The sequence below is a fragment of the Vulpes vulpes genome, chromosome 11 (assembly GCF_048418805.1).
Source record: "Vulpes vulpes isolate BD-2025 chromosome 11, VulVul3, whole genome shotgun sequence".
Taxonomy (NCBI): domain Eukaryota; kingdom Metazoa; phylum Chordata; class Mammalia; order Carnivora; family Canidae; genus Vulpes; species Vulpes vulpes.
The window spans coordinates 62,924,233-62,950,204 of NC_132790.1; the positions used below are offsets into that span (position 1 = coordinate 62,924,233).

A 25,972-nucleotide genomic window follows, 5' to 3' on the forward strand; every position below is an offset into this window, starting at 1 on the left:
TCAGATCAGCTTGTCAGGAGTGCCCTGCTCCTGGCTAAAGTGAAAAGCAGTCTCTCTCTCCTCAGCTATAAACAATTAAGCAGGGATCCCTGGGTGGCGCAGTGGTTTAGCGCCTGCCTTTGGCCCAGGGCGCGATCCTGGAGACCCGGGATCGAATCCCACGTCGGGCTCCCGGTGCATGGAGCCTGCTTCTCCCTCTGCCTGTGTCTCTGTCTCTCTCTCTCTCACTGTGTGCCTTCATAAATAAATAAAAATTAAAAAAAAATTATTAAAAACAATTAAGCAGGAGAAGCCTAAGAATATAGAGGACAATATGAGTGGATATCAACACCTAGACTTAGCAGACCAATTAGAACCCACAGGGAGCCCTGAGGGATGCTGAAAAGGTCAGTCCTATATATGAGACAATGATTGTTCTGCCTCCTTTGACAATAGCAATGGTTAGGAAACAAGTGTATTTATTTTGTTCTTAAGTGTTGGGCTATTTTGGATTCTACTCTAACATCCTATTGCCTGTAGTAAAAATTGTATGGTAATTTATTTTTTTAAAAGATTTTATTTATTTATTCATGATAGACAGAGAGAGAGAGAGAGGCAGAGACACAGGCAGAGGGAGAAGCAGGCTCCATGCAGGGAGCCTGATGTGGGACTCAATCCCAGGACTCCAGGATCACATCCTGGGCTGAAGGCAGGGGCTAAACTGCTGAGCCACCCGGGATCCCCTTTTATGGTAACTTAAATATAAATTCAATAGTTGCATTTTTGTTTGAAATGATTTTTTATAATGGTAAGGTTGATTTTTTTTTTTTTTTTAGAAAAAGAATCCTTGTTTTTAAGTATATATATTGAGGGGTGCCTGGGTGGCTCAGTGGGTTGAGTGTTCAACTCTTGACTTCAGCTCAGGTCATGATCTCAGGATCATGAGCTCCAGCCCTGAGTTGGGCTCTGCCCTAAGCGGGGAGTCTGCTTGAGATTCTCTTCCTTTCCCTTTGCCCCTGCTCCTCCTCAAATAAATCTTTAAATATATATATTGAAATATTTTTTTAATTTTTTTTAAAGATTTTATTTTATTTATTCATGAGAGATACAGAGAGAGAGAGGCAGAGGCAGAGGGAGGAGCAGGCTCCATGCCGGAGCCCTACGTGGGACGCGATACCCGGTCTCCAGGATCACTCCCTGGGCTGAAGGCAGGCACTAAACCGCTGAGCCACCCAGGGATCCCCTATATTGAAATATTTATTGATGTAATAATATCACATTCTGGATTTGCTTTAAAAAAAACTCAAAGATGGAGGAAGAAGGTGAGAGTCAAACTAAGATTGGCCATGTGCTGATAACTACTGAGGCTTAGTAATGGGTATGTGAGGTTCATTAAACCTCTATATTGTGATGTATGTTAATTTTCCATACTAAAACAAAGTAAAAGTCATACTAGTAAGACACAATGCTTCATGAGCTAGCTTCTTTTCTGTTAACTACACTTACAGAAATTCTATCTACCGTGACCTTAGGCCCACTGCTTGCCTGCAGCATTTTCTCCCATCTGTTCCCAAAACATCGGTTATAAATTGACTTGCTTGCCATGTACCGACAAACTTTTAAAACAATGTTTATGTTGATTTCATAACAATAGAATTTCAATTAAGTGTTCAAAGAAAATTGGAATTTTCAGCTCTTTCAGGAAGGGAAGCTATCAGTATCCCATACTAGAGGGAGTACTAAAGCATTTCTTATAAACTGAATTTAGATTTGTGAAGCACATACAATATGCAGGTCTTGTGTGAATACACTATTTTTCATTTAAATGAAAACTGATGTCATTAGAAATGCATATTATTCCTTTCATCTCAGAAAGGAGGAAGCTTGACCTTGGCCAGGTCATACTGTTAACATGTGTGGAGGCAGGATTCCAGTCCATGGATGGATAAATCCAAAGCTTGTGTTCTTTCTCCTGCATACCCTTGGTTTGTGAACAAGCACTATGGATACCAACCTGGAAGCTTTTAAAGATGTAGACTCACAGGCCCCACACAGGCTTACTAAACCAGAATCTGCATTTTAACAAGGTTCCTGGGGGATTGGGGAATATTTAAACCATTTGAACAGAGAAACTCTGCTCTGTAAAACACGTTATACCTCAAATAAGAGTAAATATTCTTTCAACATTTATGGAGTCCTCACAATATGTCAGATTTTGTTAACTCTTCATGACAATTCTATTTGGGTTGAGCAAACTGATGTTTCAAAGTTTAAACAACTTCAAGGTCAAACATTTAGTAAGTGGCAGAGTTGAGATGTGAACTCAAATTGGTCTGATTTCAGAGCCTGGACTGTCAGTGACCATGACTTGATGTGCTGCACTCCAAACATTTTATTTCACCTAAATGATGCAGATTAGCTGTCTGTATCACTCAATTTATCATTAACATTATTTTAATCTACTACTAGGTTTGATGGTATGGATGGAGTCTAAAATATCAGACTCAATATGATATTGCTGCTATTTAAAATTTTAAACCATGAGATCATATGGTTAATACATTGCTTAGATTAGAGCTAATTTATGAAAAAGATGTTTGTGTGTGTGTAAATATATATGTCAAGGTGCAAATTCTAGTGGGTTACCTAGCTATTCTTCATTTACCAATGCATAAACTGAAATACAAGATAAGATTAAATGAGATTTACTGAGGAAGGATCAGAAGGACATTCTGCTTCTTGATTTCACTTTCACATTACTAGGCAACTCTTTGTTTCCTAGCAATAAAAAGTTTAGGATCATCAGACTGTATTTAAACACCTTCAAATAAACAACTGTTTGATCTTATAGAGTGTCAAATAACTGATTAATTTTGCTTAAAAGAAGTCTCCCACTGAGCGACTCTTTCATCTTCTGCCATGTGGGGAAAAAAGAGAGACATATAATGCTTTTGTTGGTACAGAATATAATACGTTATAATTCTAGGCTTACTTTTATTAAAAGTTATGAGACCATAATTAGTTCTAGACTAAAGCAGACTAAATTGTCATGAATATGGTATCACCGGCAGTTACAAAAGATAGCACATTTCCAAAAATACCAGGGAATTTCATATTTTCCATTTTGCCTTATGTAGAGCACCAAAAGCAGAAAAACTTAATGACCTTTATGACTAATGTTTGCAGGTCTCGATCTATAAAATCAGTTAATGGCTATCTTCTCTTTTAGGAAGGAGGGTGGCAGAGTAACACTGGAAATCTAAGAATTAAGTGACATTAAAATCACTATTTTTTTAAAAAAGGTAATAATGGACTTTGGGGGCACCTGGGTGGCTCAGCCAATTAAGCAGTTAAGTGTCTGCCTTTGGCGCAGGTCGTGATCTCAAGGTCCTGGGATCAAGCCCCATGTGGGGCTCCCTGCTCAGCAAGGCATCTGCTTCTCCCTCTCCTTTTGCCCCTCCCCTTGCTCGTGCTCTCTCTCTCTAATAAATAAAATCTTAAAAGAAATAAAAGTAAATGGACTTGAACTTCAGAGTGTTTAGTTATAAGGAGATTCACCAAAAATATAAGTAATAAATATCTAACTACTATAATCAGTGAATCTTTCTTCTTTTCAGTGGTAAAGAACAGATTGAAACAACAATGACAACTAAGCATTCTAAAAATCCTATCTATTCTGTATTTAAAAATGTATAAGTAGATAATTACAACACTTATATGAAGAAGAAACATTCTACTAGCCTAAAAGATAAGTCTTGTTTTCCCTGTGCATTGCAGTGACTGTGAATGCGAATTGATCTATATGCTGTTCCCCTTTCATTCATCACCATTTTCCAGAAATGGATACAGATATCGTGGTGAGGAGCTGATCCTGAAATGAAAAGGCAATTCTAATTATACCCTATCCTGGAATTTTGAAAGTATTCAATAGGTATTTTTTTTCAATGATACATTTCTAAGCAAATGAAAAAAAAAAAATTAGACCTAGGAATAGAGTTGTTTTTCTTTCTAGTATTTTCTATGAAGGAAAAACAAAAACACTAAGAAAGTCTATTTCTCCTGTCAGGTATTTATTTCCCCAACCCTTTCTTTAAGATATGAAGTTCTGTGAGGGGTGACCTGATAAAAATCCTAGTTGAGTAGGAGAGAGGTTAGATCTGTAATTCAAAGGTCTGGTGACTGAAAAATGAATTAGATACCCATCATTTCAATCATTCTATGTAGGTATCTAGAATGAGATAAACATGACTCAAAGGAAAGCAAAAATAAGCAATGCTGGGCATCTGTTTTCCCTCTAATTGGATCCCTGGATCTCCTGCTGGGAGAGTTTGTAAGCAAGGACTCAGCCAGTTCTAACATTACCATTTTGTTTGGCAGAGGGAGGGATACATACATTGAGCAGTGGATGGGGACTACTTAATTACTGAACTTCTTTCCAACACTATTTTAATTATTTGAGTTACTCACAGAGTCAACTTCAAGGGTCCACTCATCTCCTTGCTTATTTCTTTTCTTTTTCTTTTGGTTCTTCAGCTGGCATTTATATCAACTGTGATTGCCAGGGTTTGGCACAGTGGGTGAACAAAGTCTTATTTGGAAATCTGTTGGAGGCAGCCTGTAGGAGCTGGTACAACAGGAAGCAGCTCAAGGGGTGGCTGCCTTGTCCCAGTTCTCAAACACAGAGGAAGCCATCCCTAACAAAAAGAGGAAGTAGCCAGTATCACCTCACTTCAGCCCCATAGAAAGCTCCCCTCCCAAACTGGTTTTCGCAGAGCTCTTGTGCCAGCCAAATGATCCCTTTTGAGATAAAGACTATCCAACTGTGGCCTTTAGGAAGTTGATGATAGTCAACAGAGGTGTGCAGCCTCCTTTAGGTAGGAGAAGAAAGCTGGAGAAAGGAGTGGTCTCTCCTCTGGTTAGTGTTCCATTTCCCACTTCCAGGCCGCAAGGCTCAGCTAAATTAGAAACCATATTAAAAAAGACATCTGTGGTACACCTCAGGGGCATTCTAGTAGGATCTAAGCACTTCCTCATACAATAACAGAGTCCTATTACTGATGAATTTAATGAAGTTGAGGGCCTCCAATTAAAGGTAAATCTGTCTTCACATACAGGCAAAGGGAGAGGGAGAAGCAGACTCCCTGATGAGCAGGGAGCCTAATGTGGAGCTTGATCCCAGGACCCCTAGATGGTGACCTGAGAGGAAAATAGATGCTTAACCGACTGAGCTACCCAGGCACCCTAAGTATTGGTCTGGCTTATATTTTTAAAGGAGCCCTCTAGTTGCCATGTTGAAGAGCTTTTTAAAGTCATTTAGGAAAAAGATGATAGCTCACCCAAGGTGGTGTCAGTGTATGAATGATAAGAAGTTGGACTGTGGGTATATTTGTAAGGTAGGGACTACAGAATACTTAATGGATTCAATGTGGGGTGTGAGAGAAATAGAGAAGTCAAGAATAACTTGGGCAAAAAGGAGTTGCTACCCAGTGGGAAGATCTTGAGTTGACGAGCTTTTTCTGGGGAAGTCAGAAGTTTAGCTTGGAGGAGTGCCTAAGTGGCTCAGCCAGTTAAGGGTCTGCCTTCAGCTCAGGTCATGATCTCAGAGTCCTGGGATTGAGCTCTCTGTTTAGCAGGGAGTCTGGCTCTCCTTCTCCCTCTGTCTTCTCTCTCAAATAAATATATAAATCTTAAAAAATAAAAAGTTCAGCTTGGAACATGTTGAGTTTGAAATGTACTATTAGACGTCCAAGTGGAGATGTGGTAATAAGCAGCTGGATATATTAATCTGGAGTTCCACATGGAGCTCTGGGCTAGAGAGATAAATTTGGGAGTTTTTATGATACATTTGAGATTTAAAGTAATGAGACTGGATGAGATCACCAAGAGAGTATAGATGGAGAAGAGGAACAAAGATCTAGCTCTGCAGTCCTTCAACATTAAGTGGTCAGGAAAATGAGGAAATGGTGAAAACTGAGAAAGAGCAGCTAGAGCAGCATGGAAACCAGGAGAACATGATGACCTAGAAGCCATGTGAAGACAGATATCCACAAGGAGTGACCAATTATACCATGCACTGCTGATGGGTTAAGAAAGACAAGGATAGAGAATTTACCATTGGATTTAGCAAAAAAGGTCATTGATCATAAGAACAGGCTCTGTGGAGTTAGATGGATAAAAGTCTGACTGAAGTGTTTCATGGGTAAGGGAAGGAGGAGTTGAAGGTACCAAATAAAGAACTATTTTAAAGAGTTTTGCTGTTAAAGAGAGAAAAGAAATGTAGCACTAGCTGGTGAAGAAGCAGAGTTGAAAGACACTTCTTTTAAATAGGAGAATAGCATGTTGGTATGCTAATGGAAATGATATAGTAGAGATCACAAATGATTATATAGAAAAAGGGGGGAGAATAATTGGAGCAATGTCCTAGAGTTGAGAAGAGATGGAATCTAGTGTCTAAGTGGAGAGACTGCTTTATATAAGAGTACAGATTATTCTTCTGTGATAATTATACGCAGGAAAATTGATAAGTTATAGACAATGGTGGCATGGGGGCGGTGAACGTGTTAGTGGAAATCTGTGGAAGGTCTGGAGGCATACAAGGAGAGAGAAAAAAAGAACACATAACAAAAAATCAGGAATCAGAATGGCTTTGAATTTCTCAGTGGCAACATTCGAATCTAGCAGAAAAGGGTCAAGGCCTTTAAAAACCTAACAGAAGATAATCTGCAACATAAGAATTCTATACCCAGCCAAACTATCCCTAAGTGAGTACATACTAAATGCATTTTCAAACACATAAGGTCTGCTGCATATCTTCGTTTGCCCCTCCAGATCCACTTTCCACCCTTCTCCATCCTTCTTTGTGCTCTGGGAGGTAGATCTGCATGGACTTCTTTACTTGAATTCTCTTGTCCTCTAGCTTCTGGTTGGGTTTGGCCAACATGAAATACTGACAAGATACTAGGGAGCAGAAAGAGAGAAGTCAGTGCTGTATTCCTTTACTGAAGTCACAGACCTTATTGAGAAATTCTTTCCTATAACTGCAGCTCTCTCTGGATTCTAATAAACACTCCTTCCTCTTTCACCTTTGGGCCTAAATCTTCCTGTTCTTGGTAGCCCTAAATACCTGGTCTCCAAAAATGTATCCATACACCTTTCCTCATAAAAACTATTCAAGGAAGTTCTCCACTAAAATAAGAGAAGGCAGAGGAATGAGGCAAAGGAAATCCCGAGTACAAGATGACAGCTCTGAATTAGGCACACAGAACTAATCCAAGTTGAAGCAGGTCACCAAAAGGTGACATCTTTAAAAAGATGTCTTTAAGATAAATTGCCTAAATACCTAATGAGAAGACAAGAATTTGAGACTGAATTAGAGGTAAGGGCATAGAAATCTAAGCAAATGAAAAACCAAGACAATTGTTAATTTTGGATGTAACAAAAGCTGGGGAAGAAGAAAAAGTAATCATAGTATAGGAAATAGCTCAATTGTAAATAGCATTTATATAACAAAAATTCCAAGGGACTACTGGATTATTTTCTTTTATAGACTTTCTTATACAACAAAGGTTCCCTATTCTTGTTATGTAGAAATTTCTGTAGAAGATATTTATCATAATACATCTAAATTTGCCAGGACATTTATTCTAATGTAATTTGACCTGGGCCATTTGGTAGGTTGGAAAGCCAAAATCTCAGTTTATCTACCTTCATCCTGTGGGGTAAATTACTTAATTTCACCGATTCTTTAAAAAGTATGAGGATCGCAAACCATAACATGTAGTGTGCCTGGCACATGATAGGCACTCATAAATGACCACTCTTGTCAGCCATCTTAATGGAACAATTCTGGATAGGGATATTATAAAACCACAAGGAATATAACTTTAACCTCAGTATAAGTGGGTAGTTGGGCATCTAGAAGTCATAGGGCATTAGCAGCCTGATACCAACTTAATACTTTCCAGCCTAAGGAAGTATAATATGAAACTGACAGCTCTATATAGAAACAAAATTGAGGGCGGCCCGGGTGGCTCAGCGGTTTAGCGCCGCCTTCAGACCAGATCGTGATCCTGGAGACCCGGGATCGAGTCCGGTGTCAGGCTTCCTGCATGGAGCCTGCTTCTCCCTCTGCCTGTGTCTCTGCCTCTCTGTGTGTGTGTCTCTCATGAATAAATAAATAAAATATTTTAAAAAAAGAGAAACAAAATTGAGGAAAATAATGCTCTGACAAGAAAAGATGAGAGTAAAATACAGAGAGTAGATCAACTCTCAGAGGGGCCAAGTGCAGTATACAGCTCTCCTTTACAGCAGTGATTTAAACACCCAGTTTCCCCCAGAAGTCCCCGTTCTGCTTGTCAGCATAGAAAGCGTGGGGTCCCAAGACTGAGTTCTGGTTCCTTTTCCAACCATATAAACAAACTAACAAAAAATGGAAGAGTTTTTGCTGCAGGGGTTCATTAGGCCTATCAATTTTAGGGGTTAGTCAGATAGGAATGGTTTGAACGGTAAAGGAAAACATTAGTCTTGAAACATAAGTGTGTACCAAGCACTCAAGATTTGTCAGTCACTGTTCTAAGCCATTTTACATGAATCATCCCATTGAATCTCCATAAAAATTCTAGGTCCTTTTAACCTCATCTTACAAATAAGGTAGCTGAGACTTGGAGAGGTTAAGGAAATGGCCTATGGTTACTGATAGAGCTTAATTTCAACTCAGATTTGACAGCCTCCAAAGCCTTCTAGGCTTCTAACTGCACTGTTAACGTGTAACAAATACAACCTTTAGCTGTGGATTTTCTCACCAGCCTAACAGCAATGATCAAATCACATATTAGCAAGTGATCTTTAAATATGACAGCAATAATATACAAAGGGCCACACTATTTTAAGAAAAAGCTCTGACAAGATGTACTAGGACAAGCCTTAAAACCATCAACTCTTTCTGGAGGTGGGGCTCAGACATTCAAATCAATTTAATCAGTAAAATCTTTACAGAAAATAAGTTATTTTAGGGCTACTTTAGGTTCTTTTCCATCTGCGCCAGTGTGCGTAGTGCCAACTGTGCCTGCCATAGTAAGTAAGGGCTGAATAAACGTCTGTTGCCTGGATGTATAGAGAACTCACCTACTGGGTCTTGTCAAATCTCACGCGGAGCATCTCCTACGAAAACATCGAGACTGTTACTAAAGCAAGCCCAGTCAGTACTTTTTCTGCCACCCAGCTACTTAGCGGCCAGTGGAACCTGCTTCACAGGTGGGGCCAGAATGCAAAGTAGAGAGCCCCGGAATCCAGGACCCCAGTCACACTCCGGACTCCAGCTGCACAAAGCCTCTTTTGCGGCGGGGTGGCCCATTTTCATCCTGGCGCGGGTGAAGTGCGGGTGTAGGCGGGTGACCGCCGCTCAGCTCCAATGGGGGCTGGAGGGGGGTGGGGGACGGCAATGATAGTGCAGGAATTCCACGCCGGCTGCGGGGTTTGCAGACCCGACTGAAGAGTGGGAGGGAGCGCTGTTCACCTGACACACCCCAAGCCGCTCTGCTGCAGCCCAGCGCTGCGGGCCGGGTGGCAGGACGCTCGTCTACGCGCCGACTCCTGCAGGAGCCGGTAGGCAGCGCAACCGCCCGCCGCGGGCCCGCGCACGCGCATTGCAGACGCGCGCCCGAGAGACTGCAGCGCACGCGCAGTGCGCCCTCCCCGGTTCCGGCAGTCCCTGCAGGGCCCGCGGCTCCGCCCCCGCAGACCCCGCCCCGCTCCCGTGTGCCGAATGCTCCATATCCGGGTTCCCGCCGCCGCCGCCGCAGCCGCCGCCGCCGCCGCCGCCGAGCTCATTCAGCTTTGCCGGGAGTGGTGTGATTCCCGACCAAGATGGCGGCCGTGGGGCGAGTCGGCTCCTTCGGTTCCTCACCGCCGGGATTAGCCTCGACTTACGCGGGGGGCCCTTTGGCCAACGACCTCGCCTCGGGCAACGGCGGCGCCGCCGCGGGCGACGACGAGGACGGGCAGAACCTTTGGTAACGGCCCCACCCAGCCCTGGGTCCCCACTGGCACTTCCGGCCCTGCGGACCCCTCGGGATCCCGTGCGGAGGCCCCTGCGTTCCGGGCAGCCCCCGCCCCGCCCCGGCGCGCCGAGCCCGGGTCGGTCCCTCCCGCCGTGGGGCCCTGGTGCCCTGGTGCCCGGCCTCAGCGTGCGCCTTTGCTCCCCGGTAGGTCCTGCATCCTCAGCGAGGTCTCCACCCGCTCGCGCTCCAAGCTCCCCGCGGGGAAGAACGTGCTGCTGCTGGGTGAGTGTTCCCTGCCTCGCCCCGCCCCGCCCCGCGGCGCCCCCACCCAACCCCGGCCTGGGTCAGGGTCCGGGTCCGCCCGCCCCCCGCCCCCCGCCCGCCGGCTCGGCCGCTTTGTGCGGACCGCGGGGCCCGGCCCCGCCCCGCCCCGCCCCGCCGCCCGACCGGTCGCTGACAGCTGGGGTACAAGGGGAACGGGGACCCCGGGCCCGGGACCTGCAGGGGGCCCGCCCTCCCCTGCGTGTGGAGGTGGCCCTGGCAGTCTCCCGTGGGAAGGACGAATGCTGTAGCCCATCGGAGAGATTCTGGAGGTTGGGGTTTACCCAGAAAATAAGGACGGTATTTCTTTCATAACGAAAATTGGTAGCGGGAGGCTCGTTGGCAAGAGCTCCGGCGCAAATGGTATGCCATTAATATTTAATAGCTGACTCTGTATAATTGACAGAGAAGCGAGAAATTGAGACCTGGTATTCGTGGTAAACGTTCTTACTTGATTCAGCTTTTTCGGGTACAATGGACTCATGTTGCAAATGCCTTTAACTGTTCCTTATAATTCTGAAATTTGTAAAGGGCAAGAGAACACCTTACTAGTCCAGTCCCTTCCACCAAACGATTGTAATTAGGAGAAATGGTCTAATGTCTCAATTCTCCTGTTCTGTAGCTCCTTTGCTCTCTGGAAGTTATGTATGTTGTTTCTTTACTGATTCTGAGGGTGGGCGTAGAGGACATTGAGGGAGAATAAATCACAGATTCACATTTTTTTTCCAGGTTTAGCTCCTGAGTCATTTACAAAAGACATGTCTTTCATATTCTTTAAATGGGAGATACTGACGTCTGGCTTATAAAATGATGTTTAAATTTTAAAGCTTTGGTATTGGTGTCTCAAGACTATTTTTATGTATATCTAAAGAACAGGAAAGGAAACAAAGAAGTCAGATGCTACATGACAGGGTCTACTCTTAATAAAAATGTTTAGATAGAAACAGATTGCTTATTTTTTCCTGAATTTCTGCCAATCTAGAAAATGTGATTCTTGATGTTCTTAATTACACGGAGGTAGTTGGAAAAATTTGCTTTACCTTGTTTTTAATGTGATTGAAGTACCCACTGCATATTAACCTGGGTTCAGTTACGGCCCTATGATCTTAAGTTAGTTTCTCCATCTTTAAAGTGGATATTACAGAAATAATAATGCTCCCTCCTAGAGTTATGGGGTGAACTGAAGGAGATAATACTTACAAAGTGATAACAGCGTGGTGACTTTTTGTGATGGATTTCTCTCAACTGAATTAGAAAATGTTTTATCAGAATTCTCTTTTGGGAAATTGAATTAGTGTCCACATGAGTGATATTTATAGAGCAGAGATGGATTAGGATCCAAATGCAAGGAAAAAAAAATCCTAGAAAATGTTTTAAGTTTACTAATTTAAACAAATTACTATTAATTGCTAAACTAAAGTGGACTTAATGTGACTTCATTGAAGTGGATTATTTTTTAATGACTGTAAGTTAAATAAGACTTCTTTGCAAGTAATGCCATTGTAAGGTTAAGACTCCTGAACTTTGTTTTCGTTTTGTAAGTTCCTCCCAATTAGTCCTGTGCATTAGATCTTTCTTAGATGATTGTTTGTAGTGAAACAAAAGTGACAGTTTTGTTCATTTTTGATGTTCCTAATTTGTGCTGAGGTTGCACCATACTTTTTTTTAACCCCTTTTTAAAACTTGCCTTTGACACTGGATCAGTGGATGTGACTGAATGTACTTAGAGGCCCCAGACACTCCTATCCTTCCATACTTAAAGTAGATTAAATTTCTTTTTTTATGAGCTTAATAGTTTGTAGGGTTCCATCTAGTATCAAGTTATACGAATATATATGAAATTTAAATTTTTCTTTGAGTGCTATTGAGATTTTCATCAGAGTGCTTTTCAGTTTTGGAAGAACAGATTTTTATACTGATTACATAAATAGGGTTAATTTTTAAAAATACTTGTAAAGATTTCTTAAAGACATTTTACCATCACATGTTATGGCAGCATTCACTCTGTGCTAGTGGAGGGAAGAAATATATAAATAGCAATTGTGTTTTTCTTTGTTATGAATTTGAGGGTGCTAAGCAGGAGGATGCTTGGCCCTAATGTGTCTTTCATGAATTATGGTGATTTCTGGAGTCCTATATTTAAAAAATAAGATCTGAGACTGTAACAAGGTTTTACTTTTCTAGAAACAACCTAAGATAGGAACAATGATCAAGCCTTTGTCCCCTAACATAGATCGCAACTTAAGCTTAGCTGGCTACATGGCTTCCCTCTCACTGCCAAAGGGAGAAGAGGATGAGGACCCGCGATGTATATATGTGTATGAGCTATTCTCAAAGCGTTTTCAAATAAACATTGGCTTATCTCTGCTGCCCCCCTTCTTTCACCACCTCCAACTCTGAGAGGTAGATGTTAGCACCAATTTATAGATGAGATAATGAATTTTAAAGATCTGTTAAGTGAGTTTTCCGAGGTCACACAGCTTAAGACCCTGTGGTCCATGACTCTGGCATGGCTCTCCAGCTTGATCAAAGTCCTTGCAAGGGAGTGAGTGCCCTATATTCTTCCTACTGTGTAACTTTTTAAAAAGGCTATCTTTGAGTAAAAATACTAGTAATTATTTTAAAGTGAAGTCTAAATATTTGTTGGATTCTAGGATGCAGCTTATTGAAAGACATCACTGTGGCCATGTCACTTGTGTTTAAGCAGTCATTTAATCTACCTAGGCCTGACCCGTAGTGAAATTGAGAAACACCTATGACATTAGTGCTTAACTATTTTCTTTCTTGAAAGATTTTGAGAAAGTTCTTCGATAAAGTTTGTTTTTAATATTAAAGGCAAAACTTCTCGTGTATATATTTTAAGTAGGACTTAGCTTACATATTGCCCTTTGAAGAACTATTTTTTCGTCTTTACCCTTTATATTTAATCAGCTTTTATGGCAACGATTGTAATTATGTTTTAATCACTGCTTTCTCCATATCTTGGTTAATTTCCTATGTTTTGTTAAGAAAACTCCCTAAGGAAAATAATAGTAGCTAACATTTATAGAGCACTTATATGTACCAGCCGTGTAAGGATTGTTTACAGAATTTGATTATCCCCTTAAAGATCATGAAGCAAACACAGAGTTATTAGTAAGTTGCTGTAGGGTTACACAGCCAGAAAGAGTCAACATCAGGAGTCTTAAGTTGTATAGCCTACCTCCAGAGCCAGTATTCTTTCTTAACCTATACCCTGGACTGTCTCCCTAAAGGGAGAGATCTCTTTGTAAAAAAAGTATTGTGGGGCAGCCCCGGTGGCTCAGCGGTTTAGCGTCACCTTCAGTCCAGGATGTGAATTTGGAGGCCCGGGATCGAGTCCCACATTGGGCTCCTTGCATGGAGCCTGCTTCTCCCTCTGCCTCTCTCTCTCTGTCTCTCAGGAATAAATAAATAAAATATTTTTTAAAAAAGGTATTGTGTTTAATGGTTTATATTAAAGGAATTTTATGTGATTCCCCTGATATATCTGTTTCATTGCAAGATCATTGATTTAGATTAAGTGAATTCATTATTTACTAAGATGCATATATAATCTTGGCCCCCAGCACAGTGCCTGGCTTATAAATAGAACATCAGTGTAACTTTCTGATTAGGGGCCAATATAAATTAATGAAAATTAGTTGGCCCTTTGGTAAATGACATAAACCTCATCTTTCTCATCTATAAGTTAAGATATTTGGATTTAGTGATCTCTGAACTCTGATTCCACATTCTTTAATTTGCTTAAATTCTAAAGCTTGTGGTTATTAAAAATTTATAAAGAAATATTTTGAGCACATATTTCAGATGGACTAAAAGTATTTTCTTGTAGATGTGGGCTGTTTGAATCTACCCAGGGAAGAAATCTAGAGTCTATATTTTTCCCTGAAAGCACTAGTCCAGAATTATGTGCAGCCATCAAAGCTTCACAAAATGCTGGGCATCTTCAGAAAGTATGTTTGAAATAATCTTTCTTATTCAGGAATAAAACTAGCTTCTATTATGCTTGAATTATTGGTAGGAAACCTCAAGATACATAGTGGAACTAGAGATCTATTCACAGAAGTAACTCCAATGTGAGGACTGACATTGAAAACAATGAGACTGTTCATTCAGAGTATTAATTTGTGAGGAACTGGGATCCATGACTTCTGGAAAACACAGATTTTTATCAGTTGAAATATGTTAATGCTGTTTTCTTAAATGATTGGTTATGGAAATATGCTATAAGGAGTAGAATGTTACCACATATTGGGTATGGATATGGATGGTATTGGATTGGTAATTTTCAAAGAATTAACAATATTATTTACTGTATGATATGTTACCATATTAAAAATATACCATATGTGAGTGTTTTTGAGACATCAGTGGCATATTGGTGTTTTACAGTGGTTAGAGCCAGTGAAGGACCAGATAGCAAATAATTTAGGTTTTGTGAGCTATATGGTCTCTGTTGTAACTATTCAGCTCTACCTTTATAGCCCCAAAACAGCCATAGACAATACACAGATGAATGGATGTGGTAGTGTTTAATAAAACTTTATTTACCAAAACAGGCAGCAGACCAGATTTCTGTACTCATTTGTGGACTCCTGCTTTAGGGTATCATGGGCATCAATTTTATCAATAAGCACAGATGCCAGTTTAATAGAGTTTTCTGGCTAATGGAATATGATGTTTGGTGCAGGATAGGGGCTCAGTAAATAAATGCTGAATGAATGATGATGAGCTTTCACTTAAAGTGTCATTGTTATTCCGGCTAGAATATAGTCTGAGCATAGGTTTGAGAAATGTTAAGAGGAGTTCATATATTTCTTCCAGCTCTGAGAGAGAGCTTGAACACAAGTAAACAAGGGCACAGCTTGAGTTAGGAAAAAGAAAAGACCCAGAAAGTAAGTAACCATGGACTAATCTTTTTGGGCCTTATTTTACTTAAAAATAGGGGAGTAGCTTTTTTTTTTTTTTTTTAAGATTTTATTTATTTATTCATGAGAGATACAGAGAGAGAGGCAGAGACACAGGCAGAAGGAGAAACAGGCTGCATGCAGGGAGCCGGATGTGGGACTCATCCTGGGACTCCAGGATCACGCCCTGGGCCAAAGGCAGGCACTAAACCTCTGAGCCACCCAGGGATCCCCGGGAGTAGCTTCTAGAAGGACCTCACACATTATCTCTATATTCATTTGTTCATCAAATATTTATTAGAATATGCTGTGCATAAAATGGTTTGCTAAATCTTAATCTGTGGAAAACAGAGGTAAGTAGGACTCTGTCCCTGCCCTCTAGGAGCTTATAAATTCTTGGAGGAAAAGACTCCAAGTAGTAAAATCGAATATGTCAGTATGAAATAATTGCTAAATAGGTCACATAAGATTTTGCTGAAAAGGTGGTATCTGAGTAGAATTTTGCTAAGATAGGGAGGAGAACACTGTGGGCTGCAGACTAAGGAAGCATGTTGCAGTAGCCATAAAAACACAGTGGAGGGATCCCTGGGTGGCGCAGCGGTTTGGCACCTGCCTTTGGCCCAGGGCGCGATCCTGGAGACCCGGGATCGAATCCCACGTCGGGCTCCCGGTGCATGGAGCCTGCTTCTCCCTGTGCCTCTCTCTCTCTCTCTCTGACTATCGTAAATAAATAAAACAAAACAAAACAAAACAAAAAAAACACACAGTGAAAAGGCCAAGGCACAAGGCAGCTCAGGTGTGGTAGGATCCTTACCTAGAGGCACCAGGTCTGGGAATTAGCCCTTCCTACCATTTGAAGCTGTGGGATTGTGGGTGAATTACAACCTTCTGATCTGTTAACTAAGATTCTTTCATACTTACTGGGATTAAAAGAACCAAAAAAAAATTGTCTTAAATCGCTGTCCTCTCAAAATTGGAAGTCACTATTTTAAATTGTAAAGTAATACATGTTTCTTGTCAGAGTAAGAGAAAATATTATGAAGATAAGAAAATGAAAATAACACATGATCCCACCACCTAGAGACAGCAGTGTTCATTTTCTTTGTGTATATATTTGTTTTTTAAACAAATAGGCTTGTGCCTTTTTTTTTTTAATGTATCAGGGTTGGGTTTTTTTCTTCCCTTTTAATGACTGAATAATATATATAGTTATGACATAATTAAAATCAATGTGTATACAGATTATTATTATTATGTCTAATTTTCCATTTGCCCAGGATTATCTTTGGGATAAATTCCTATAAGTTCAATGGCTGGATCAAAAGTGTATATCTTTAGAGTCTTTCTGTATATTACCAAACAGTCTTTTAGGAAAGTCGTGCCAGTTTACATTCCTACCATTTGTATGTGAGAGTACTTGTTTACTTAGCACCATTAGTAACAGTAAGGATTATGCACTTTAATCTTTACCTATCTGGTAGATAGGTTAACAATTGGCATCCTAATTTAAAGGCAGTTTAACTATAGAATATATACCATATTTGTTGATTAAAAACTATGACTTTAGTGTAACTTTGGCTTACTGGAACATAGGAACTGTTAACCTTTGGGATTAGCATTTATGGCTGTGATGAATGTTTATTGAATTAAACTCAGTGGTTTTCAGTTCATGTCTAGTCAGTCTGTGAGAGTGAGGGAAATTATAAAGGATAAATTCTATTTTTTAATGTGAATTACTGAATGATGATGTTCAAAGGTAGGGCTTTGGCCAACAAATGGGATGGGAACATCATGTGTTATGTGTTCTGCTTTATTATACAGTGTGTTCACTTGTACAGAAGAGGTTATTGAGCCCCAGGTCATACAGCTGAACTAGGATTCAAAATTGAGTTTGTCTGACTTCCACTATGCAGATACTCCTTGATGTATTAGAGGGATGTAGTTTTTGAACAGCCATGCATACATGTTTACTTAGAACCACTGGGTGCAGGGGCACCTGGGTGGCTCAGTGGTTGAGCGTCTGCCTTCCGTTCAGTTCAGGTCATGATCCCAGGTCAAGCTTCACATTGGGCTCCCGGCAGGGAGCCTACCTCTCCCTCTGCTTATGTCTCTGCCTCTGTGTGTATCTCATGAATAAATAAATTTTAAGAAAAATCTTAAAGAAAAAAAAAGAACTACTGGTGCAGATGTTGCAGCTGATTAACAGCCTCTCCCTGTTCTTGCCAGCTGAGGCAAGGGAGGAGATGCTCTTTGAGAAATGGGGAGCAGACCAAAAGACCCCACCTTGCCTGGGTCATCCTGATAACCTATGGAAGGCCACATAGCAGGTATGAGCCCAAAAGTAGTTCCAGTAAAGACCCCTCATGGCTCTTGTCACCAGAGCTTTCAGATAAAATAGATTGATTTGTTTTATATCATGCTAGGCCAAATAAAAAATGGCAGCTTCACAATGTTGGTATCTCACTTGGATAAAGAAGGAACATGGAAGGCTAGAATTCTTTCTGTTCTGATTATCATGATGCTGTGTAGGCCATAATGTTTCCAATATAGCTGTGGAGATGTGAATCAAAGCTCTATGTAGAAAGCAGGTATCAGGTACACAAACCTGTGCAAAGCAAGAAGAGTTTCAGCCTTCCACCACAACTGGAGAGGAACCTGGGAGAAAAGGGAAGCAGAATACCACTTAATTTTACCTTTTGTCATCCCTGTTTATCTTGAATGAAGACTAGAAGCTACTCCAAGTACAATGGCAATGTCTATAGTGTTTAGGAGCATTGCTGGCTTTTAATCCTGACCCTTCTTTAGCAGATTGCTTAATCTTTCAGATTATACTATTTACCTTTTGGGATTATCATGTGGATTATAGGAGATAATGTTTGTGAAACACTTCTAACAATGGCATACACTGGAAGTGTCCAAGATAGCTATTAGTGTTTTGCTTTGACTGCTCATTTTCATGTGATTCTTGTTTTTATGTTATCTTTTTAAAACAGTGTTGATGTCTTATAAAAGAACTTTATTTCGGGGATCCCTGGGTGGCGCAGCGGTTTGGCGCCTGCCTTTGGCCCAGGGCGTGATCCTGGAGACCCGGGATCGAATCCCACATCAGGCTCCCGGTGCAAGGAGCCTGCTTCTCCCTCTGCCTGTGTCTCTGCCTCTCTCTCTCTCTGTGACTATCATAAATAAATAAAAAAATTAAAAAAAAAAAAAGAACTTTATTTCTTGTGTATCATTAACCGAGAAGTAATGAATTGATAATAGTCATAGAACTTTAAATCCATCACCATAAATTTTGTCTGCTTTTATTCCTCTCTGCTTAGAAGATGGGAAGCAAATGGAAATACTTGACTTGTCCAGGTTCATAGAACTAATTGTGATACTATGACCGTTAGAAATCACATCTTCTGAATCTTCCCATTTCTAAACCTGTTAATTAAATTGTCATTGTGGGACTCCTGGATGGCTCAGTGGTTGAGTGTCTGCCTTTGGCTCAGGGCATGATTCCAGGGTCCTGGGATCGAGTCCTGAGTCGGGCTCCCTGTGAGGAGCCTGCTTCTCCCTCTGCTCCTCTTTCTGTGTCACTCATGAATAAATAAATAAAATCTTTAGAAAAAAAAATTGTCATTGTAAAGTTTTGGACTTTACCTTTGGTGTTGAAGTAGAGATCTGTTGGGATGATAAAACAGTAACATGAGCACATCTTTACCCCTATACTATTTTGGTGGAGTTTATATAGTCTTTCTTTTGTAACCAATATGGTTTTCAAATTTGAGCTGAGAAAAAAGTAAGAATTGATAGTTGTTATTGCTTTATGCTAAAACTGAATTCTTTGTGGGGGCACCTGGCTGGCTTAGCTGGTAGAGCATGCAGCTCTCAATCTCAGGGTTGTAGGTTCGAGTTCCACATTGGATGTAGAGATTACCTTAAATCTTTAAAACATTAAAACAAGTTCTTTTAAGTGTGTGGATCTTATACTTGGCTTATAGAGAGTGGCTTATTTGAATAGCGCTCACAAATAACTTAAAATACAGACTTATTTGCTGTGAGGAATTTCACTGTAATTGAATCAACAAATCTTTCTTACCTTGGTCCATCTATTAAGGCAGGGTTTGGCCTGTAGACTATTTTTGTATGGCCAGCAAGCCAAGAATGGGGTTTGTTTATTTATATTTTTAAAGGTTTGGGGTTAAAAAATCGAAGATAAATATGTGACAGAGACCTTCTGTGAACTGCAAAGCCTAAAATATTTACTTCCTGGTCCTAAAAAGTTTCCCAGCACCTGGATGAGGACATGAAAATGGCCCTATTAGAATATAATATCTAACGAAATATTTCAGTTTGTTTTAAAAACATCTGTAAAATATGTTTAAGAAAATCTAATATAAAATGCAAATTTAGATAAAATATTTAGAGAATAACTTTAATATCATCATTAAAGGGTTCTTTATAGAAGGATTTCCATCTTAGTCTGTTTAAACAGGAACTCTCAGTACTTGTGTTAAGTGTATGTTTACAGATCATTAGCTATTTGGCTGGCACACTTAAAGCTAGTATGTCTTTTCACTGCCAGCTGAAGGCCCAGGAACTGAAGATAAAGCTTTCTTATAGTTTATGCATGACAGATAAATTCTTTCAATATTTTTTGAAGCCACACAGGCCTTGTTGCCCTACTTGCCACTTTAAAGATATATTAATTGCATTGAATGAAATATATGTATAGTTATTCTTTTATTCTACTGCTCAAGCCATTAGGCTCTGTGTTTTTTCAAAAATAACTTGGAATTTAGTGATTTTTGTTTCCAGACTGTTTTGGTCATTAGAGATGGTTTTTATTTTTCTCCATGCTCACCATGGTTCTTTGTGGTTTTGATAACGTAAGAGAATTTTAAAATCTCATTCTAGGTGATTCTAAGACGTGTTTATATGATTTTAATCGTTTGTATTATTGGTTGACGTAATGCGCCTTCGTCATAAAAGTCACCCAAATATTTCTGTATTTCTGGGTTATTGGGTTCTTTTTTTTTTTTGCTTTTGTTTGTTTTTGTCTTTGCTGCTTTTATTTATGTATTTGGCATTGAATACTTTTTTTTTTTTAATTTTGTTTTTCATACCCTTCACCCATCTTCCAATCCCCCCGCAACCACCAATCTGTTCTCTGTATCTGTGAGCTTGGGTTTTTTTGTTTTTTTTTAGATTCCACACATAAGAGAGATTATACAGCATTTGTCTTTCTCTATCAGACTTATTTCACTTAGTGTAATGCCCCCAGAGTCCATCTATATTGTCACAAATGGCATCATTTCATTCTTTCTTATGGCTGAATAATACTGTGTATCTCACATCTTCATTATCCATTCATCAATGGACACTTAGGTTGTTTTCTTTGGGCTATTAGAAATAATGCTGCAGTGAACATAGGGTACATATATCTTTCAAGTTAATGTTTTCATTTTCTTTGGAAAAGTATCCAGAAGTGAAGTTACTAGATCATATGGTCAAAATAAAATTTAAAAAAATTTTTTAGAGATTTTATTTATTTATGAGAGATACAGAGAAGGGGCAGAGACATAGGCATCTGGAGAAGCAGGCTCCCCTTGGGGAGCCTTATGTGGGACTCAGTCCTGGGATCATGTCCTGAGTGGAAGGCAGATGCTCAACTACTGAACCACGCAGGCGTTCCTATGATCAAAATTTTTAATTTTTTTGGGAAACCTTACAATGTTTCATCAGTGGCTACACCAGTTTACACTCCCACCAACAAGGCACAAAGGTTTCCTTTTCTCCATATCCTCTCCAATATTTGTTTTTTTCTTGTCTTTTTTTTTTTTTTTATAATAGCCATTCTAACAGGGATTAGGTGATATTTCACTGTGGTCTTGATTTGCATTTCCCTGATGATTAGCGATGTTGAGCATTTTCATGTGCCTGTTGGGCATATGTATGTCTTCATTGGAAAAATGTCTTTTCCTGCTTTCTGCCACTTTTTAATTGTACTGTTTGGTTTTTTGCTAGTTGAATTGTATGAATTCTTTTCGTATTTTGCATTTTGACTCCTCATCATATATGTGATTTGCAAATATTTTCTTCCATTCAGTAGGTTGCCTTTTTTATTTTGTTGATGGTTTCCTTTGTCATGCAGATATTTTTTAGTTTGATGCAGTCCTACTTGTTAATTTTGGAATCAGATTTTTAAAAAATCATTGCCAAGACCTCTGTCAAGGATCTTACCACCTATGTTTACTCCTAAGAACTTTATGTTTCCAGATCTTATGTTCAAGTCTTCAATCCATTTTGAGTTAATTTCTGTGTACAGTATAAGATAGTGGTCTAGTTTTATTTTGTGTACGGCTGTCTAATTTTCCCAACATCATTTATTGAGGACATTATCCTTTATCTATTGTTATTCTTGGCTCCTTTGTTACAAATTAATTGACTATATATGCTTGGGTTCATTTTGGGGCTCTTTGTTGATAAATATGTCTGTTTTTATGCCAATACCATGACTGTTAACTTGTAATAGAATTTGATGCCTCCAGTGTTGTTCTTTCTCAGGATTGCTTTGGCTTATCCAGAGTCTTCTGTGGTTCCATACACATTTTAGAATTGTGTTTTCTATTTCTGTGAAAAATGCCACTGAAATTTTGATTGGGATTGCATTGAATCTGTAGGTTACTTTGGGTTTGAAGCCACCTAAGCCCCATTGCCCTGCTTGCCACTTTAAAGATATATTAATTGCTTAGAATTAAGGATGTATATAGTCATTTTTCTTTTGTTTTATTTTAGTTTTCAAACTATTAGGTTCTGTGTTTTGTTTTCCAAAAATGACTTGAAATTTAGTGACTTTTGTTTCTTGAATGGTTCGGCCACTAAAGATGGTTTTTAAATGTCTGCCAATGCCAAATATAGATATCCTGCAGTTAATATTTTTTAATCCTTTTAATTGCATAATCAAAGAGAAAAAGTTCATAATGGACTTTTTAATATTGCCAAACATAGTTCATCTTGAATGTGGCAAGGAAGCTTTGTATTGATAACTCAGTCCAGTGACTAGAAAGCTTTTCTAAGTTTAGTGAAAGAGTTATGTATTATGAGCTTATACAATTAATCAATTATTGATGAGAGGTAGCCACTTGAGTTTTATAGACATGAGTGGATTTTAATCTATCTTAATATATTGTGGGTAAAGACCCAAGACAAGTGATTATAGATAAGGTATGGTTACAAAAATAGAGGACTGTAGTTGTGATTGAGAGATAATGAACATTGGTAAAGGATATTCTGACTATAGGGTGAGTGCTGTAGGGTAAATGTGTACCTCCCAAATTAATGTGTTGAAATCCCACCCCACAGTGGGATGGCATTAGGAGGTGTGGTCTTTCGTAGATGATTGGGTCATGAGGGCAAAGGCCTCATGAGTGGGATTGGGGCCCTTATAAAAGAAACACCAGAGAGCTCTCTCACCTGTTCTGCCATGTGAGGACACAGGGAGAAGACAGCTGTTTATGAACCTGGAAACAAGCCTTCATTAGATGCCAGATCTGCCAGTGCCTTCATGAACTTCTCAGCCTCCAAAACTGTGAGAAATAAATTATCTTGTTTAAAAGCCACTTAGCCTATGGTATTTTTGTTATAACAGCCTAAAGAGACTAAGACAACATGGTTTCTTTCTTTGTTGAGCAAGCAAGGAGAGGGCCTGTTAAGAATAGGATAATTTCTTACCTGCAAGTATCCTAAAAGCAAGGACTTTATACCCTGTTTCTATTAAGAGAACTTGCCTAAAGAATATTTGTTGAATGAAGGGGGACAGACTTGGCAGACTTACGTTCTGCCGAAGGAAACCCATAAATGACCTGACACACTACAGTAAAGTGTCTTTAGAGTTCAGTGTGTTGGTGTATGAGGGAGAGCTCTTAACCAGACTTGTGGAGGCAAAGAACACTTGCTAGAGGAAACTAAAATGAGACCAGGATAAACTGGGGTTCTCCCACATGTGAGGAGAAGGGGGAAATATTCCAGAAAGAAATGACAGCATGTGAAGACTCAGAATTGAGAGAGAGCACCTTCTCTAGTGTTCTGCAAGAAGTTGTGAATGGCTGGAGCCTAGTATGTGGATTGTGGGATATGGTAGGAGAGAAGCAGAAAAATTAGGTGGCTTTTGTAAGGAACGTTGGGCTTTATAGTTTGTGCTTTGTGGCAAGAGCAGCAGGAAGATCCTGAGGGTTTTTCCTGACATCTTAGGAAACCTCTAAACATGTTGAAGGTATTTTAGAGTGAATACTCATATACCTAAACCTAGACTCTGCCATTAACACTTAACTGTATTTATTTTATCACATAAGCTTTTCACTGTTCCACCTGTATTTTTATGCATTACAAAGTAAGTTGCTGATACTAGTTTACTTCACTCTAAGTACTTGAGCTTTTGTGTATCATTAACTAGAATACCTTGAAGGGTCTTAAGAGGAAAAGTAGCATGAGGAGATTGTTTCAGGAAGATCACTCAGCTGCAGGATTGGGAATAGATTGGAGTGTGGTATGAATTTTCGTGAATGTTCATTTTTGAGTAGCATGTTTATATACTAAGAAGAGAATCAGGCAGAAGCCATGGGTAAAATGCCTAATGACATAAAAAGAGAAAAAAATTAGTCTAAAAAATAATGTGATTAGAAGATGTATATAAAAGTTGAACAAGACTACATCTTTGTAATACCAACAGCATTTTTCACAGAATTAGAATAAACAATCCTAAAATTTGTATGGAACCACAAAAGACCTTGAAAAGCCAAAGGAATCTTGAAAAAGAAAAACAATGAGACATCACAATTCCAGACTTCAAGTTATATTACAAAGCTGTAGTAATCAAGATAGTATGATACTGGCACAAAAATAGGCACATAGATCAATGAACAGAATAGGATACCAAGAAATAAACCTACACCAATATAGTCAGTTAATCTTCTACGAAGCAGGAAAGACTATCCAATGGGAAGAAAGACAGTCTCTTTAACAAATGGTATTGGGAAAACTGGACAGCAACATGCGAAAGAATGAAACTTGATCATCCCCTTTACACCATACACCAGAACTCACAATGGGTTGAAGACCTAAATGATGTGAGTCCTGAAGCCATAAAAATCCTGGAAGAGAGCACAGGCAATAATGTCTCTGACATTGGCCATAACAGCATTTTTCTAGATATATTTCCTAAAGCAAGGGAAGTAAAAGCAAAAGTAAACTTTTGGGACTGGATCAAAGTAAGAAGCTTCTGCATGTTGAAGGAAATAATCAACAAAACTAAAAGGCAGCCTATCAGATGGGAGGAGATATTTGCAAATGACCTATCTGGCAAAGGGTTAGTATCTACAATATAAAAAGAACTGATACAACTCAGCATTTAAAAACCAAATAATCCAATTGAAAAATGGGCAGAAAAAAAAAAAAGGCCAAAAGACATAAACAGACATTTCTCCAAGGAAAACCTACAAATGGCCAAAAGACACATGATTGATCATCAGGGAAGTGCAAATCAATACTGTAATGAGATATCACTCCATACCTGTCAGAATGGCTGTAGTCAACAATGCAAGAAACAAGTATTGGCAAGGAGGTAGAGAAAAAGGAACCCTCTTGTGCTGTTGGTGGGAATGCAAACAGCCACTGTGGAAAACAGTATGAAGGTTCTACAAAAAGTTAAAAATGTAATTGCACTACTGGGTGAGTATTTACCCAAAAACACAAAAGCATTAATTCAAAGGGGTACAGACATCCCTATGTTTATTCTAGCATTATTTACAATAGTCAAACTATGGAAGCAGGCTAATGCCTGTCAATAGATGAAAGGATAATGAAGATATGGTATATATATATATGTGTGTGTGTGTGTGTGTGTGTGTGTATATACATATATACACACACACACAATGGAATATTATTCAGCCATAAAAGAATGAAATCTTGCCATCTGCAACAACATGGGTGGAGCTAGAGAGTATAATGCTAATTAGCAAAATAAGAGAAAGACAAATACTATATTTCATTCATTCATATGTGGAATTGAAGAATCCAAATAAGGAAAGGAAAAAAGACAAAGCAAGAAACTCTGCTTATGTCTCTGCCTCTCTCTGTGCCACTCATGAATAAATAAAATCTTTTTAAAAAATAAAACCTTATAAGAAAAGAAAAAATGGGGAAGTGGGTGTGGGGATGGGCTAAACAGGTGATGGGCATTAAGGAGGTGCATGTTGTAATAAGCACTGGGTATTACATGTGAGTGAGGAATTGCTAAATTCTCCTAAAACTGATACTATACTATATGCTAACTTGAAGTTAAATAAAATCTTGGAAGACAAAAAGAATCGCATCTTTGTAAATACCTCAGATAAGAAGTGTTTCCTAGGGGTGGCCTGTGGTCTATTAAATGTCTGCCTTTGGCTCAGGTCATGATCTCAGGGATTGAGCCCTGCGTTGGGCTCCCTGCTCTGCGTAGAGCCTGCTTCTGCTTCTCCTCCCTCCGCCTGCTGCTCCCTCTGCTTGTACTCTCTCTGTCAAATAAATAAAATCTTAAAAAAAAAAAAAAGTATTTCCTATAAATAGTAGGTAACAAATGAGATTTTGTCTACAGAATATGTCTTCATTGACCTCTCAGATGTTTTTTGAAACAGGTGTATTTTCAGATGTTTCCATTTGCCATTAAGACAAATCATGTCAGAGTTCACTTAGGTGTAGAAAAAAATGACAGCTGCAGAA

The 25,972-nt window shown here is 39.4% G+C and overlaps 2 protein-coding genes across 5 annotated transcripts in view; one reads left to right on the plus strand and one right to left on the minus strand.

Annotated features, from left to right (window-relative positions):
- Window positions 1–9,604, minus strand: part of POMGNT2 (protein O-linked mannose N-acetylglucosaminyltransferase 2 (beta 1,4-)) — a 142,922-nt gene extending 133,318 nt beyond the window's left edge. Inside the window, exon 1 of one of the 4 annotated variants that reach the window (XM_072726596.1) lies at window positions 9,103–9,604. The gene's annotated coding sequence lies outside the window, so the exon portion shown is untranslated. The remainder of the gene's footprint in view (window positions 1–9,102) is intronic. The other 3 variants (XM_072726594.1, XM_072726593.1, XM_072726592.1) reach the window with 3 other exon arrangements.
- Window positions 9,605–9,622: 18 nt separating this feature from the next.
- DYNC1LI1 (dynein cytoplasmic 1 light intermediate chain 1) overlaps window positions 9,623–25,972 on the plus strand; it is a 48,349-nt gene continuing 31,999 nt past the window's right edge. The window contains exons 1-2 of the mRNA XM_072726597.1: window positions 9,623–9,989; window positions 10,186–10,259. Coding sequence (XP_072582698.1) covers window positions 9,844–9,989; window positions 10,186–10,259 — 220 coding nt within the window. The 5' untranslated portion in view covers window positions 9,623–9,843. The remainder of the gene's footprint in view (window positions 9,990–10,185; window positions 10,260–25,972) is intronic.